The 15,719-nt window shown below is 40.6% G+C and overlaps 1 protein-coding gene across 2 annotated transcripts in view; it reads right to left on the bottom strand.

The window, feature by feature from the left end:
- Positions 1–8,542, bottom strand: part of Ahr (aryl hydrocarbon receptor) — a 36,211-nt gene extending 27,669 nt beyond the window's left edge. Inside the window, exons 1-2 of one of the 2 annotated variants that reach the window (XM_021201594.1) lie at positions 8,060–8,542; positions 94–281 (exon numbers count right to left, since the gene is read on the bottom strand). In XM_021201594.1, the coding sequence (XP_021057253.1) occupies positions 94–281; positions 8,060–8,121 (250 nt within the window). In that variant the 5' untranslated portion in view covers positions 8,122–8,542. The remainder of the gene's footprint in view (positions 1–93; positions 282–8,059) is intronic. The other variant, XM_029540818.1, reaches the window with a different exon arrangement.
- Between the last annotated feature and the right edge of the window lie 7,177 nt (positions 8,543–15,719).

The raw sequence follows: 15,719 nt of genomic DNA on the forward strand, positions 1-15,719 counted from the left end.
AAAAAAAAAAAAAAAAAAAAAAAGAACAAAGAACCACATTTAACATCCGTATTCTGTGAGTTACCGTTGTAAAAGTCAGCCATGCTGACTTACCATCAAAGAAGCTCTTGGCCCTCAGGTAGCTGACGCTGAGCCTAAGGACAGAGAGTTTGTCCAGCTTATTAATAACATCTTGTGGGAAGGGCAGCAGGCTGGCCAGGCGGTCTAACTCTGTGTTCAGTCGGTCTCTGTGTCGCTTAGAAGGATTTGACTTAATTCCTTCAGCGGGGACGGGCTTTACTCTGAAAAACAAAGAATAAGAAAAGTCTATGGAAAACAAAGCAGAAGTGTCTATCACATTTAAACATCTCCTTGGGGACCTCTCTATCCACGAAACCTGAAATATTTCTCAATAAACCCCTCTACTATACTGCTACCCAACTTTTATTTTTCTCACTAAGCACAACTATGAAATGAGTAGCAGATAATACCAAACACTGCCAAAAATACCAAGAAATCCATAGCATTCATGCAAAAATATACTGAAACCACTGAGCTGTACAAACAAAACACAAGTATTTTCAAACCGAAAGAGCCTTTAAATAAAAAAAAATATTTTCAAGCAAATTTTACCTAGAAAAATGACTAGTAAGCGTGCCTTTGGCTTTAGAAAGTGTAATGCTGAGTGACTGGCCGAGTTAATCATTTACATATTATAGGTAAGCACAGATTCTCAAATTTCTACTTCCTTAATTCCCCTTAAAGATTTTAGTTAGTCTTCTCACGCAGACTAAGTAAGATTAACTACACTGTTATCACAGTTACTTTTATGACCTCAATACAGAACCACTGATAATCTCCTTTGGATTGGATTTCAGACCTGCTCTGTGAGATGGCCTGTACCTGACACAAGAATGAGCCCAAGAACCTGTGGCTAGATAGGATCCCAGGGGGAAAACCTATTACTATTATGCTCTTAAATGGACACAGCAATAAAATGACTCCTAATGACTTATTGCTACACCCATAGATAAGTGCATTGCTCAACCCTTGCCACAGAAGCTTCTTTTTGTAGGAGATAGCCATGAACTGGACACACCCCCAACTGGCAAACATGTAGCAAGAAGACAGAGAAGAAAGAGTGTGCTCAACCCTAATTGGGATGTTTACAACACTTCCTTCCCCTCATGGCTCAGGGATCTATGTGAAGGAAGGGACAGACATATCCTGAGAGCCAAAGGCAGTGGATGACTTCAGACATAACAGGGCAGAGGACATATCAACCCACAGAGAGTGTGACAACACGCACAAGTCCTACGAAAGTTCAAGCCAGGCAAAGGCCTAGCAGGGAGGAAAGGAGGTCAACATGAAATCCTACCTCTACCCCCAGATGCTATTGTTACTTGGAGAAAGAAAATCAAGTTTACTACAATGGAAAGACACACACCCAGGAGTCTTGGCCAAAAAAGCTAGATGAGCTGAACACTAGGTGAAGCCAGGGCAACCCTGAAGAAAACTGTGAGGATTGCAGAAGCCAGAGGGGTCAAAGACACCATGAGGACACTGACCATAGAATCAATTAAGGACTCACAGGGGCTCTTAGAGGCTGAAACAACAACCACAGACCTCTATATGGGTCTGAGTTAGGACCTGTGCATATACTTTATGGTTGTGTAGCTTTCTGTTCTCGGGGGACTCCTAACCGTGGGAGTCAGGGGTGTCTCTGACTCTTGTCTGCACTTGGGATCCTTCTCTCCCTACTGGGTTGTCTTGCTCAGCCTTGATATGAACGAGGGTTTGTGCCTAGACTTATTGCAATGTCTTATGCCATGTTGGGTTGAGATCCATGGGAGGCCTGCTTTTTCTTTTTTTCTTGGAAAGGAAATGGAGGAGTGGGTCTACGGAAGAGAGGTGTGGGGAGGGGCTGGGAGGAGTGGAGGCAGAGGAAACTGGTTGGGATGTAAAGAACAGATATTAAAATTCAACACACACACACACACACACACATGCACACACACACACACATACAGAGAGGGGAAGGGCCAGGGGTGTTGGGAGGGTAGAGGTGGGGAGGACCTGGAGGGGGTTGGGGAAAGAATGAATATGATCAAAATACATTGTATCAAATTCTCAAAGAATTAAAACATTACTTTTTGTTTTTTATTTTAAATGGGAAGGAGGCAAAGAAGACTCCAGACTCTGGCCTCCATGTGCATTTGCAGACACGTACAATCCATGTGCACACTTACACACACACACACACACACACACACACACACACACACACACAAACAGTGGGGGAATAATTTCAAGATGAAGACAACAGAGAACACACCCAACTCTTAATTCCATTAAATCATTTTGTTGCCCCAGCTCTGGTGTAAGGGCATTGATCTCTGAATGAGAATTTCAAATGCTACTCATCATAAACTATGTGCTTGATTTGAAATGATAAGGGTGACACCTGAAATAAAGATGAATCTCACTGCTAGGCTAAGTTCAGCTGGCCATTCTATCTCCCTGTGTGAGACAAAAGGCATCACAGAACCTTGTGAGATGTCTACCCGGAAGCCACACTGAGTCAGGCTCTCTTGCCTGTTGCTGCTCTCTAGCTGTGATGGACTCTTTACTGTCCTGTTGGCTTTAGTTAAGGAGAGATTTATGTGTAAACAGCGGGTGCTCACACAAGAAACACGTATTTTAAAAGCCAGGAAAATTAAATATGTCTAGAAATAATGATTCTGTGGTGATCCTGAAAATATTAGGATGAATATTTCGTCTTCCTATTTCTTAAGCATAGGCATGTTCTTTTTTAGTCCTACTATTCCAGCCCACATAACAGATCCAATATACCACAATTACCAACATAAGACTGAGAAAATATTAAGGGATGATCAACTGGTAATTTAGTAAACCTCAAATACTTACTATGCAGGAAGCTCTGGTCCCTGCAAAAACAAATGCCACAGTTCTGATTCTCTTACCAGGACCAAACATATTCTACAGTGAGGCAAACAAGTATAATATGTTGCTCAGTGATGTAGGTGGTTTAGCAAGAGTTCCTAGAGACACAGGTCTCTAAATCCGGTGTTAAACAGAAGTAAGACCTTCTGGATTCATGACGACAGAATACAATACTTTCTGCAGTTACCATTCTCCTTCAGAAATAAAGGGAAACAATGACAGAAATCCTGTCTCTCACACACTTAAGACAGTGTACCCACATGGAAAAGACGATGAAGATGGAAAATGGTGTAACTACCGATGTATATCAGTGGCAGGGAAATGCAATCACAGAATATTACTTAGCTTGGCAACAAAGACTTTGACATAGCCAAAAACAGTGAAAGGCTGAAAGCATATTAAACCTAAAGTTCTGAGGCCAGGAAGAGATGAAGCAAACTCAGGAGAGATGGAAAGTTGATGTCCTCATGGGAGGCACCAAAGCCAATGCCCAGCACACTGAGGGCAAGATGGCAGGCACTGTATGGCACTGACTTATAAAATGTTTATGTAGTTTATAGGAATTTAGTTCTGAACAAGAGAAAGAACAAACTAAGAAGCTGAAAAGTATTAGACAACGTAAGTCAATACAGGAAGTATAAAATCCTACTATTACACACAAACACAGTCTCAACATAAGAGTTCAACCACCCCCATCACCTGGTAATATTTTTAAGTAAAATACATGGATACAGACACGTCTCTTTGACAAACAATGCGAATGTAATTCACACAAAAAATTTATAATCTAATTTGACACTCTATCTGAGTGTAACATTTGGTTCATCCTTAGAAGTATATAAACCTTTGCCCCCCCAAATTCCACCTAGAGAGGTTTGTCCTATGGAAATGACACATTTCTATAAGAGTTTACAGGTCTCCAGGCTATTCTCTGAAACACCAGTTAAATTACTGAAATGCTAGAAGTGACCGAGTGTGCCTCTAAAGGAAAATACTGGAGTTACTCAACAGAACAACACGCAGTTATTCAAAGTGCTTCATAGGGAGATGTGTGCAGGGAAATGGGGGCTGGGGGCTTCTAAGAAAAAAGACATGAATACAAAACCAGGAGATGGTCAGGTACAGACTGAGTCCTGAAACGGCAATCAACTGTTTCTGCCTCAGTGTTATTAAAGAAAGTGCAGTGGACAAGTGACAATGCCCAGGACAAGGCATCATGCACTCTGATTAACCTGTTCGTCTAGACAGTCCTGTACTGTTGCTAAGAACATAAGGCTTTGGAGCCAACAACTAGAGATGCAATAACCAAAGTCCAGTTTTTAACTTACTACCTGAATCAACTTTGAATGTGAACCTTAGGTCCCAGTGGCAAGAGCCAGAAACGATAACATTATTTCCATAGTACTATTATGGAAAGGAAACCAAACTATGTATGGGAAATTCTGTGTTCAATTCTCCTATCAGTCTATATTGGGGGGAAAAATAGCAAATTTTGCTATATGATACTGCTAAACCCAAGAAATTGTTGTTTAAAAGAGTTTAGAAGTAGAATACTGTTAAAGATCTGCACGGTGCTCACTTCTAAGTAATGGGGTTAACTAAACACAGGGAGGAGACTGTACTGCTCACTGCTGGGGAAAATAGGATTCTGCAGTGTCTGTATGTCACGCCTGCAGCACATAACCAGCAGTACTGAATGAATAGGCCTCCACTGGGTCTCCAGCAGCCCTCGGGCTTACTCCACCTTCCACTTTTCTAGTTTAGTTGTAAGAACAGCAGTGGAGGAGACTGTCCTGCTGGAAAAAACAAACAACAAAAAACCTTGACCAAGAAAGGGAGAGAGAAAGAACAGGAAATGGTGTGGGGGAGGGCAGTAGGGAGGGCCTAGGAGGAGTTGAAGGAGAGGAAAGAATACGGTCAAAATATACTGTATGAGAAAAAAGAATTTTAATACAGACAAACAACAATAACAAATGAGACCTAACAGTAGGTAGAAACTAGGCCGCATCCTTTAGTTTGAATCTGTTGCTTCTTCCGTTCAGTTTGATGTGAGCCCTTGTGTTTAGACACATCCATAGGTTAGCATGAGGCGCATCCATAGCCTCAGCATAGATGCCCTCTCAATAATGCGAATCTGAGAGAAAATAAAAAATACTGAAGTATCTGCAAAGTCCTTTAATGCCAGGTGCTGTCTAGCAAAGGGCACCATACTGTATCTCCGTGGAAAATTTAGTATTGTGTACTGTAACAAAATGATTAGTAAAGTTTTCTTATACAAATGGGGCTCACAATGTTTTCATAGAATGAAAGGCTTCTATATTACTTTAGCATTCCTGAATACTAATAAGGTAAAAGCTGATATTGACGTGTACTTAGCCGCAGATCTTGAAAGCTTTGCCATGGCTGGCTTGAATACCATCACAGCTGCAGGTTTTATCAATTGAGCATCTGCTGTTTGCTAGCAATCCTAAACTACAGTAGTAGCGAGACCATGTCTTAATAAAGCTTCAAAAATATATTTAAAGCTTTAATCACCAGAGAAGATCGGTCCATCTTCTGCTTCGCTCAGCCATCTTCATGAGACTGAATAACTAAGCAATTGCACACATTTTTCCTCTCCAAAAAGAATAAGCAAGAACAGGATTTAAGTGAAAACAGACACTAAGTGCGGGGCCACTAGTTACGCACGACACATCGCAGAAGATTCTATTCCCAGGTTGGTCTTTGAATTTCTGTCCTTGAAGATAAGGTTATGGGCTAGATGCAAGGCTGCTTCAGTCTCTTAATTTCCTAACTTTCATTGCACTGAAGGAGGAGGAAACAGCTATTCACAGTGTAGCGTGTACAAAACACTGTCCTTGGATGGAACTGAACACATTTCAAACTGACTTCCTACTACAGATAACTGTCATGGCGAGACTAGCCACTAGAGGGGGCTTATTTTGCATCTAGATCCTCATTTGAAGACTGAAAGAGCTTCAGGTTAAGATTATGTCACCTACTTTACTCCAAATTGTCATGGAACTGTATATTTAAATATGACATTTTTCAACACTAGAATTACAGTGTGTATGCTCCTTATAAAACAGCTATACCTTAAAGGGTCCAAGTTAATTAAATTAGAAAGCACATCTTTGTCAACACAGCCTTGTGTTTTTCCTAAAACTGAGGTATTTGGTGCCTCACTGCACACAAGCTAAGTAGTTTAACTTAAAGACTCATATTAAAGCTTAGTGACCTAATTGTTAAGGGTGAACTTTGATTATGTGATTATACAGTTCACTATTTTCTGTTGGGGGGGGGTAACAACGTAAGTACTTTCACTAGAGGATCTAAGTGCCAGCCAGCACTAAAGTCTTCGACAAAGCAAGCTTAAAGTGACCTTTAAGGCATCTGAAGGCTTAGAGTTGATTAAAGGTGTTCAGTACAGGTCTGGTAAACAGAAGTCAATGACCCAATAAAACAAAATATAAGTTAGTGGGGACAACAGTTTAGTTGTCCAAAATTATCAAATGCAAATAGTGAGACAGTATAATAAAAGGTGTATCTTAATCTAAAGGGAAGTGTTGTCGTGTTAAAAAGGAAGCTCTCTATATTAGCTAGAAACTAAGAACATTCACTGTTATAATGAGTAACATCTAAGATGGTGGCCTTTGTATAGAAAGCAGTTTATGTCCTTAAATAACATAAGGAAAATCAGTTACTTAGAAACTCAAGCGGGGCTTCAGATTTTATGCCCATGTACATAATACCTTAGAGTTTTCATCTCATACTGAGTTAGTATTGCTATTAATGAAAACAGGGAACAAGCCCTTGAAAGCCTCTGAAACTTAACTGTCAGGAACAAAGTCAAATTGAGCAAACATGTTTTAACAAAAAGAAACCGTTCTACAAAATAGCAAAGCTCTAAAGCCGAGTCCAAAGAACTGCCAGGGTGGAAAACTGCTGAGTCAACGATATTTGCGTCCTTTAAAGGGTACCATAAAACTTCCGAATCTGATCAAACTATTTACACGAACATCTCCTCTCAATATTAATTTGTAAGTCAAGATTTGAGGCACTAGGATAGTTGAAATTCTTAAGGAGAATTAAAATCCACAAATAACCCAACTTCTATGCTAGCAACTAGTTGTAAACAGTGTATAAATCTTAAAATGTTATTTTTTTGTTTTGTTTTGGTTCACTTGGTGATAGCTGTCATGTTTCAAGAAAAACACACACTACTGATTGTCTAAAATTGTTCCTAAAATAATTTATTTTTTTAAAAAATAACAAATGATGAGATGTGGAAACTCCAAGATAATTATGAATGAATGCATCAATATAGCCAACTCCTAAATAGAACTCCGTCTCAATCACGAATCTCTTTTCTGAGAAAAAAAAAAAGTATCTCCCATCTCATACAAATAGCCCATGGAAACAAAGACCAAAGCTTGTAATCGTTGTTAGAATTGGCAAAAAAAAAAAAAAAAAAAAAATAAGCAAAGGGAAATGAATTACAGGTAGAGAGTAGAAATAAGTTAGAAGTCAGTCTAGTTCTTTTTCCTCTTAGTGATTTAGAATTTTATAGACCCTAAAAGCACTCCAAAAGGAGGAAGAAAACAGCACCTAAGAGTGGCTAAGAATGCCACCAAACTGCCAGGGCACCTGTCCACTGCACACTCCAACCTGCTATCAATTCTGCGCCTACACCGAGCCCTGCAAGATTGCTGCCTAGGAAGTAAATGAGAGAGCAAAACAGAAAGCTAGGTGCTAAGAGCAGAAAGACATTCCTTCAAAGGCACAGGTCCCCTCCTTCAAGACAGCACGTGTTTAGCTCTGCCCAACGTCTCACCTCAGTGAGCTGTCTACTCATCTTCCGTGTCCCCTAAAGCTCCCTGCAGTGGAGATCTAGAGTGGAGGATTTCCAGGCAAGCTTAACTAACTAAGCCAGAGCGCACTAGGTAGGTCAGAGCTGTCAACGAATCGGCCAGGGAAGGTCGCCGAGCTGTAAAGGTGCAGGCGCCCGAAAGCAGGGATTTTTTTTTAAATGCATTGGTTGAGACTCAGCTCCTGGATGGTGGCACGCGTGGGGACCTCCCGCACCCTCGGAGCGCGCCTGCCCGCCTTCACTCACGTTTTCTGCACCGGCTTGCGCCGCTTGCGGCTGGCATAGGTGATGTTGGCGCCGCTGCTCATGGTGCCCGCGCCCTGGCCGCTCCACCTGCGTCCCGGAGGCGGCGCCCTGCCCGCGCTGCGCCCAGGTGAGCCGCCGCCGCCGAGGGCGGGACCGACCGCGACGCGCAGGTGCGGGCGACAGAGGGGACGCGGGGCTGCCCGGGCTAGTCGCGGAGGAGAAACCCGCACGCTAGCCGCGCCCGGTCCCGAGGGTCAGGAGGAGCCGCGGTGCTCAAAGGCTTCCCGGCTCCCGCGATGTGCCGCCGCGCCGCTCAGAGCCCAGCCTGGCAGCCACCCCCCGAGTCCGTCCACCAGCCCGTCCTCCGGGTCGCTCCGGGCTGAGCCTCTCCGGGACACGCGTGGGGCACCGAGCGTCGAAGGGACCGCACACACGCGCTGCCACCCGCCGCGAGCCCGCTCCTTCGCAGCCGCGACCCCGCGCAGCTCCGCCCCGGGCTCCAGCCCCGCCCCACCTGCTCGGCCCCGCCCCTCGCGGTTCCCAGGAGGGCCCCACCCTCTTCGCAGCACGTGATGACGCAGGACGTAGTGACTCCCAACACTTCTATCAATCAGAGGTTCTGGAGGCGGCCTGGTATTTGCCCAGTACCTGTTTTCCAGCCTAGAAGTGGGTGTGAGGCCACATTATGCCTAGGCAAATTCCTTGTACCCAGACATCAAGATTTACCAGGCAAAGAGCTTAGCTCCTCCTAGAGTTGAGTCATCTAATTTTTGACAAAGATTTTACATTGAGCTGGTAGATAAATACTGCGACTGGAGAGCGTTCTAGGGGGAAAGCTTCAGAAGTGGCCTGCAAAGTTGAGTCTTGAAGGCTAGGGGTTTTATAATCCTTTTCCCTCCCACGTTTATTGTATGTCTACAGAAGACAATAAAATATCTTTCCCTCCACCAGACTTCAGGAAGATGAGAAAGAAAGAAGCACAGGAATGCTGAGAGTGTGAGAAATTGGAGGGTAGGTACTGAGACTATGATCGGAGAGCTGAGCTTCTGTTGTTAGTCCGGTTGAGCTGATGGGAGAAAAAAGAAAGGACATTCAGAATATCTAGTAACAAATCACAAAGATTTAATGAAGAAGTTGGGTCTCATTACGCAGACAACGGAGAGCTTTGAAAGGCTTTATTTAGAAGATGATGTTCCTGCTTTCTTGGGAAAGTCACTATGGGAGAAGGTGGCAATTCTGTTACTCAGGAGCAAAACCGATGGAAGAGAGAATCGCTGGGAAATTGATGAAATCGTCCAGGTGCAAGTCCAATGACACAGCCATGGGGATGAGAGAGAGGAGAGAGCAGAGATGATAAAGGGAGAGGGAAGGTAGCTGTTATCCACCAAAGAGTGGAGGCAGAGAAGTGCGTTTTGGGAGACAGGGAGGTGATGCTGGACATAAAGAGATGGAGATGAAGCCTGATGTGTTTTATTGATTTGAGAAAGAGATTAGAAGAGAGGATACACAACAGCAAGGAAACGGATATCCAGAAAACTAAGAACAACAAATGATGCCGAGGCTGTGGAGGAAGAAGAACCCTCATCACGTGGGTGCTTGTGTATACTGGTCCAGCCACTGTGGAACTCTGTATGGAGTTTCTCAACAAATTAAAAACAGATCCACAAGATGACCTGCTATTCTCCTGTTCACATACCTGATAGCCCTTCATGCACAACAGGTGAAAGTGGACCCAGACTAGCTTCCCATCAACCTATGGATGGATAAATAAAATGTAGTGCATATACACAATGGCATTTTATGGGACCCTAAAGAAAACTGAAATCATGGCATTTGCAGGTAAATGGGTGGAACTGGAGGCTGCCATGTTAAGCATGGCAGACACAGAAGGCAAATAACACATGCTTTCTCTTGTGTATGTTCTCGATTTTGATGTTTACGCATGTTGAAACTAGGAAAGCGATCATGAGAGTGGAAAAAGGAGCTCTTGGGTTGGAGGTGAGAAGAGAAAGGGCAGGGGAATACACATGACACAAAACGAGAAGAGGGGATCCTGTGGGAGCGAGCAGAGCAGCAGGAGAGGGGTAAGGAATTGGGGGGGATCCAGCAGAATGGGAGCATGGTAATGCAAACATTTCATTAAGCCCATCGCTTTGTGTGCTGATATTAGAATCAAATTTAAGAGTTAAAATCAATAGTTTTTCCCAACTATGTTTCCAGCTGAGTAACAATGGCATGCACTACCAGAAAGAAATTATAAAGCTGGCCTCACACTTCTTAGGTTTGAAATATATTTAGGACATATAAGAAAAGATGGTAAGTGGGGCAGCCCGAGAGGTAGAAGCTGGAGTTGTGATCGAGAAGCCGTTCACTAGTGGACAAAGAAGAGAACATGGTGATGCCGCATGGGTACTGCAAAAGAGAGCTGCAAGGCTAAAACCTGGAAAACTCAAGAGTCCCAACCCCCACCCGAACCCCCCAAGAGCTGGGTCCACCTGTGGAATGGAAGGTGAAAAATGGCCCCGTTATTTCAACAACATGGAAGGCCAAGAAAAGAGAACAAAGATTCAATGGCTAGTGTGAACTATATTGTGAGGCCCCATTGTTAATTACTAATTAATAATAACGTAGCATTGATTTAATGGGGGTGACGAGTGGGTTCTACTTCTTTACAAAAGAGGAAGAGGACATGGACTCTGTGAAGAAAGAAAAAAGACAAAGGCGATAAGTAACAATAGATACTTATAGGAAAGGAGAGAAAGTGCCCAAGCAGAAATGAGATTAGGGCTGTGGTGGGCTTGCTAACAGCTGGAGCAGGACTTGGGGGGCTTGGCTTTGTAAAGTCCCCCATAGCTTCCATAGGACTTCATGGTTCCTGCCTGGGGGCTACAAGTTCAAGGCCAGTCAAAGCAACAAAGTATGATTTTTTTTTTCTTTAATGGGGGGGACTTGCACTGAGTGTCTTTACTGAGTCAGACTCTGACTTTAATAAGGACTTCCAGGTGATCCAACAGTATGAGGTTGAGTGTTGTGTAAGGTGGGGGGGAGAGAGGATAAATGAGTGACACTGAGTAGACTAGTAAAATTTACAATGGACATAAAATGAAAGGGCATTTTAGCCTTAGCTGTAGAAAAATGTGTATGCCCTGTGATTGCTAGATTTAATTTTAATTTCATTTTAGAAATATATACATTAGAAGCAATCTTGGAAATGACAACAGGAAAGTGGATATCAGTGCTTTGTTTCCAATGCATAAGCCCCTGAAAAACAACCCAGAACTGTGGGATGAACAAACAGGAAATAATAATCCTGCTGGGAGTTGCCTTTACCTAAGGCAACAAATAAGTAAAATAAATGAATGAATAATTATATAAAACAAATTTCTAAAGAAGACCATTTACACTTGTCAGCAAATCCAGGAGTACAGGCCAAATATCTCCACATCTCCTTCTCTTCCATCTCCTTTTCTGCACAGATGGACGAGATGGGAAACATGATCATTCTATCCCAACATGCATTAAGTGGAAAAGAATAATTTCCTCTCAGCATAGCAACCAGAAATGTAAAACATATTAAAACAGTCTATCAGAACAGACTGGCTAAGTCAGAGCTCATCCACAGTAAAGGGTTGTAATAAATGAACTAAACTCTTGGTGGGTTGTTGTTTGGTTTTGTTTTTTAAGTTATCTCTTTTTGTAATGACTATTTTCCTATCATACTTCTGTGTCAGGTTAAAATATTGTTTATGAGTCATATCATTTATGTCCTTATATCCACTCTTAGGCAGTAAATCTTTGTATAGCCAAGACTAACAGTCTAATGTTCACAATGAAATTTTTGAAATTCATCTCATTTCAGTAATGGCAGCAAAAACTTCACTTAAGAGTTAGTGCGCTATTACAGACAACAACATGACACAGTTGACACTTTGTACAAAACAAGACTTCAAATTACCACTGCAGAACATGACCCATAACTTGTCACTTGTGACCATACACAAAAATGTTTAGTTTGCTGGGATCAAGTAACATGGTATTTTAATACAATAATTTGCTTATAACAATCCATTAACACCCAATACTTTACTCAGTATGTTTTAGGAATACTATAAATTAAGAAATTCAATGAAAAATAATTGAAATAATATTAAGCTAACATCCCCTTCACTGTGATGTTTGATTTCCACAAGAAGCCGGACACATCATGACACACTAGTGATAACAGACAGGTTCCCTAATAAAAGCTTACTTTGTAATAGAAGAGAAGACAGTTAATCAGGTAGTTGCATAGGGAAATGTGTAATTGCATTTGTGACTCATGCTGTGAGGAATGTCACAGAATGTGTCACAGGTGTGCTTGATCTGCTAGGGGGAGGTCACTCTCAGGCATTCCTTGCAATAGGAATGGGCTTTTGTGGGTGTAGAGTGGAAGGAAGGCTGTTTCAAGCAGAACAACATTTGTAATATTTACTCTTTTTCCACTTCTGCAGCTATAAACCACCTGCCCTCAAAACTACTGACATCATACTTCTCTCTCTCTCTTTTTTATTAAAGGATCATAGTCCTTGCCTTCCAAACTGTATTGAGGTGGCCTAAGTGACTAATGCAAAGATCAACTGTTAAGACTGTTCAAAATTTGAAGCCCGACACAGTGACATCACTTAGAAACCATGCACACTACTAATTTGAGATAGTCTGAACTTCTACATTTCACTATTCCATTCCTCTTGCAATACTGTTATGAGGCTGAGTTTCTATGATTTGCTATCATAAAATGCAAAGAAGAGGAAATTATTGTGGAACACAAACATGTTTCCTGGCTGATTATAAGCAAAACATGACATATATGGATGCCCCATTAAAAATGAAACAAAACATAAAATGTATGACTCTAAGTTTTAAATGGCTTCTAAGGTGTTAGGCTTCAAACTGTTAACCATATATAAGTTTGAGCCTAACTACTTAATAAGTGAAACTGCTATGTCTTTTGCCTGAAAAGCATAGAAAACATACACATACACTAAGAATATCAAAAAAGAGAAAGCGTATGGGTCCTGACATAGTGAAATTGTTTATTTAGTAAGTCAGAAACGTCAGTCCCAGGAGTCAAATTTATATTCTAGGTCTTGTCAATCTATTTCAGCTCAAAGAGTATGTTTATTCCGCTCTAGTATGCTTTATTTTATTTCATAATATAATGAGTTTATAGTACATTTGTCAACATGGAAGACACACACATTTATAGATCTCATCCTTTTCTAAATGCTTAATTTCTTCTTTAATGACTTGGCTATTTTACTACAATGTCATAGTTAGAAGGTACAAATAAAGAATTAACAGAGGTTAAAGAATTCTGTGAGTATAGGTTAGACTGACAAGCATAATTGTTATTATTCTTGAAAAAGGACCTAAAATAAAAGCATGACTTGTTATCAGTCAAAATTATTTCCCTTTACATGGGAATAATCAAGAGGTGTTTATTCACATTTTTGTTGATTATTATTTATTGATTATAGGAGGGGGGTACTATGTGTATATGAGCACACAGCATGTGTCATGGCACATGTGTAGGTCAGAGATTAACATGTGGGAGTGAATGCTTTCCTTCTTCCATGCAAGTTCTGGGAATGGGACTCAGGCAATCAGCCTTGGTCTTCAGTACCTTTATCCACCAGCAAAAGCACTAGCCTAACATGCTGTGAGTCTAAATGTTAATTTTTTATTTTCTGATCCTCTTATTTTAATATATATATATATATATATATATATATATATATATATATATATATATATGAAATTAAGTCATAGGGAAGTTGAAGAGGTTCATGTTTCACATACTAAGATTCATATCTTATTTAGTAAATATTTTTTTACTAAAATATATGTATAAAGATAAATTTCTATAAAGATTCAACTTTAGAGATAATTATATTTGAAGTTGAAATAATGATATCACTCTTTGCAATTTAAGACAAAATATAGAAGAAACTTAAAATATGTTGATTGATTTTTTTCTAAAAAAGAAAATCCTATTAATTTTTGAAATGTTGCTAAAGATAAATGATCACAGAACTAGATCTAGAAATTCATATTTTAAGTTAGCTAAACTGGAAGGGCTAACACATATTTATGCATAGTAAATCACACAGTAATATATTCTTGAGAAATACTTGACTTACATTTTATCAGTCCTGGAGACAGTGATCCTTAATCTGTTTTTCATAGTGTGCTTTCCTGAAAGAGCCAAAGAAATTATGTATGGCTGATTGTGTAATTCAAGAATAGGCTGAGCACAAATTACTCATATATATGTATCTACACATATCCTAAAGCACTGATAGTATTTCATAAAAATACTTTCTCATCAGCCCTTAACTATTGGTGATTTCTCCATTATGTACTTTCCTTGGTAAAAATTACAAGACTTTATATTATAAATGCAATCAGTGCTTATAGTTGCATACTAAATTGAAGAGTGCTATGCTAGGAAGGTGCTATAAGGCAACCAAAAACACTGCCTTTACCTGATTGGTAAGTCTAGTGATAAAGAAGATCTAGGTACTCCAGATAGGGCTGAAAATTTTCCCCTGTAAAACTCTAAATTTGAGCTGAATGATTTCCCTGCCTAAACAGAGATGGAATTCCCAGAAGTATAGAGGCACTCTAATAGAAGTCATTTAGAGGATTCAATTCGTTCTGACTTCATAGAAAAATCTAGCATCCTCACAGCTAGCTACTGGATGGAACACAGGGTCCCCAATGGAGGAACTAGAGAAAGTACCCAAGTACCTGAAGGGGGCTGCAACCCTGTAGGTGGAACAACAACAGGAACTAACCAGTACCCCCTGGGTTTGTGTTTCTAGCTGCATATGTAGCAGAAGATGACCTAATCGGCCATCAGTGGGAATAGGGGCTCCTTGGTCTTCCAAACTCTATATGACCCAGCACAAGGCAAGGCCTGGGCCAAGTAGTGGGAGTGGGTGGGTAGGGGAACAGAGGTGGGGGGAGGGGTGTGGGAAACTTTCGGGATAGCATTTGAAATGTAAATAAAGAAAATAATAATAAAAAAAAAAGAAAGAAAGAAAAATCTAGCATCCTGTCCATCTCTGCTTTGAGTTGAATACACTTGTTTGTGCTAAAGAAAGTTGGGCTCATCTCAGTAGACAGCTTGTTTAGTATACACCAAACCCTGGTTTAATCTCCAGTACCATGGAAAATAAATAAATGAGCAAATAATCAGATTCACATTAAGCAACTGTGCTAAAGGGAAAATCATACAAATCAAATAGTTAAGTGACAACACATTCATAATAAAAATATATATTAAAAACATTAAATCAATGATTTGGAAATGTAAACCTATTTAAACTCTAGAAATCAAAGTTTTTGAATATTAACTTTAAAATATTTGCATGCCATTTTCCCATAATTATATTTATATAAGTACATTTTTCTAGTGGACATATTTATGCCAAATATCCACAGCCTTTTAAAAAGCACATCATGACTGGAAGAAAAAGTCACTATACACCATTTTATAAAAACCTGACCTAAATCCCACTGGAATGCTTGATTGTGGGATGATGTAAAATGAAACCTGTGACTCATTTGGGGTACCCTTGAAAAGTTCTGGGTGAAGGCTGACTTGAATGAAAATGGC

This window comes from Mus pahari, chromosome 7 (genome assembly GCF_900095145.1).
Source record: "Mus pahari chromosome 7, PAHARI_EIJ_v1.1, whole genome shotgun sequence".
Taxonomy (NCBI): Eukaryota; Metazoa; Chordata; class Mammalia; order Rodentia; family Muridae; genus Mus; species Mus pahari.